At 40.8% G+C, this 2,416-nt stretch overlaps 1 protein-coding gene across 1 annotated transcript in view; it reads left to right on the top strand.

The window, feature by feature from the left end:
- LOC107301066 (proliferation-associated protein 2G4-like) overlaps nucleotides 1–2,047 on the top strand; it is a gene marked incomplete at both ends in the record, with an annotated part of 8,032 nt that extends 5,985 nt beyond the window's left edge. The window contains 2 exons of the mRNA XM_015830334.1: nucleotides 1,074–1,207; nucleotides 1,933–2,047. Coding sequence (XP_015685820.1) covers nucleotides 1,074–1,207; nucleotides 1,933–2,047 — 249 coding nt within the window. The remainder of the gene's footprint in view (nucleotides 1–1,073; nucleotides 1,208–1,932) is intronic.
- Nucleotides 2,048–2,416: the final 369 nt, after the last annotated feature.

The raw sequence follows: 2,416 nt of genomic DNA on the forward strand, positions 1-2,416 counted from the left end.
CCCCCCTCCCCTCGCTTCTCCGCGCCGCTGCCTACCTTTCTGGAGCCCGTCACCGCGAACCCGCCGGGAGCCCAGAGGAGATACCTCGAGTATAACGCGCACCCAAACTTTGATTCCTTTTTTGGGTAGAAAATTTTGCGCGTTATACTCGAATAAATACGGTAACCTTTATATCCACTCCCTAGTTCAAACCCTAAGAAAAAGTGGATTTTTCTCCCAAGTGTCTATTTTGCTTTATGCTGGATGACACAGTCAATCTTTAGCAGAGCACAAGCCTTAAATACTTACTGTACGGAAGAAAAACTAGATATTAAACAAAAATCATACGGTAGTCACAAAATGAAGATAAAATTAACAGCAATCAGATTGGGCAAAGCAAATCCTTTAACTATTTAGAAATTGTGTTAAATGATTCAGTATCTAGGGTTACTTCATCACACACAAAATTCCAACGCAGTAATTAGATTTGCCAATCACCATAGAAATAATTCATGAAGGCACCGGCAAACCATTTTTGAAATATTTTGCCAAGAAAACTGCAGAGACTTGTCCTGGCTGTCTCTTAGAATCAGGCACGACTGAATGGAAGAAACAACAAATGAAATAATTGTGTTTCCTTGCAGTGATGCTTTTGGGGGGACAACATATTGAGCCTGTGGTGCACAAATCTGTGCCTAATACGTTGCAAAAAAAAAAATGGAGGCAATTCAATCCAAGTTCTTAAGAGCAATGCTTCACGGCCTTTGTTGTCTTCAGGCGTGAGCTTGAGACTCGTATTGGATTGTGTGTCAGTCAAGGCTTTGCCAGTTGAAATACTGACTAAAACTAATTTTGGCGAGAAAGATCTCTGTCCAATTCACAAGTTGCTATTTGATGTTTTACATAGTAGTTAGGGCTACGTTTCTAAATGAATACACTGGGAAATTCACTTATATTGGGAATGATATAAAATCAAAACTGTATTTCAGAAAGATATTTTTTTTCTCCTCTCTTGCCATATGGCTCCTATCACATGAGTAAATACGAGACTCTGTTGCTGAAAGTGTTGTGAATTGCCCTGGTTTGTTTTTCAGGCCAAGGATGCTGGGCAAAGAACCACCATTTACAAAAGGGATCCTTCCAAACAATATGGTTTGAAAATGAAAACTTCCCGTGCCTTTTTTAGTGAGGTGGAGAGACGATTTGATGCTATGCCTTTCACTCTCAGGTTTGTAAATAACACTTTAATAGCAGGCTTTCCACTTGGCTACTCAACTGTTGGACAGTTCTTGCCACTGAATAGTTTTTGCTCAATCTAAACCAATATCTTAAAATGTAAGTCATAATGTAAATGGCAGGTATTTTTTTTAATTGCATAGCTCAAGTATATGAAGGTTGGATGACGCTAACTTGTGGTTAAGAAAGCAAGATTAAAGCAGCACGCTGAGGGAATCTAAGAGATTGTAGGTACACTTGGTTTACTAAGTTGGAGTTTGTGCAATCATGAATGAACAAACTATGATTGAGTACATTTGCACAGTATGCCAAAATAAATAAACGTCATTGTGACTTAGTGCAATTATGAACCAAACTCCTTTCAAAGTCAGTTATGAAGGACTCTAGTAGTCTATTAAGTCCTCTTTCTGGCTTTTAGGAAAACTTCCTATGTCTTTTTTTAGTGACACGGTGGAGAGGCAATTTGATGCTATGCCTTTCACTCTCGGGCAGTGTCCAAATCAAATTTGCAGTCATAAATGCTAGAGAAGGTAAAGTTCCTTTGGAGCTGAATCCTGTGGCTGGTGCCAAGTTGTTTACTTGGACAGATGCAGGATTCTTTGCAGTTTAGAGCCAGCTTATTTTTTTTCCTGAAAAGGCTAACATAATTGTTGAGTAATCGGAAAATCCCAAAAGATGTATGGTTGGATTCTGAATCTGTTCTTCTGTTTCCCATAGGGCGTTTGAGGATGAAAGGAAGGCCAGGATGGGGGTAGTAGAATGTGCCAAACATGAGCTGCTCCAGCCCTTTAATGTCCTCTATGAGAAAGAAGGTGAATACACGCTGCTGAATGTCAGAGCTGTTTTTGTCTTGCATCAGGCTAGACAGTTTCCTTCCAGAGGCAGTTGCTAGGCATTACGTTGCAGGATGAGAAACCACTGGCCTTTCAGGTGTTCCTGGAAACTTCCATTGTTCCTAATCACTGGGCAGGCTGCTTTGGAAATAGGAAGCGGGTGGGGCTCTTTCAAATGTGTGAGACCCCTGCAATCCAGTGTAACTGCAGGACTTCCTCTGCTTCCAAGCCCTGCAAAATTGGAAAGATGCTCGTTTTTATAGTTCAGTGAGGCTTGGCAGGTTTTTAAAGCAAAAGGGCATCTTATGCTTGGGATAGTAACACCAGCAATAGAACTTCTGCCTGTGGAGGGAGGGGCAGAATAGATG

The sequence above is a fragment of the Protobothrops mucrosquamatus genome, unplaced genomic scaffold (genome assembly GCF_001527695.2).
Source record: "Protobothrops mucrosquamatus isolate PMUCROS unplaced genomic scaffold, P.Mucros_1.0 scaffold9834, whole genome shotgun sequence".
NCBI lineage: Eukaryota > Metazoa > Chordata > Lepidosauria > Squamata > Viperidae > Protobothrops > Protobothrops mucrosquamatus.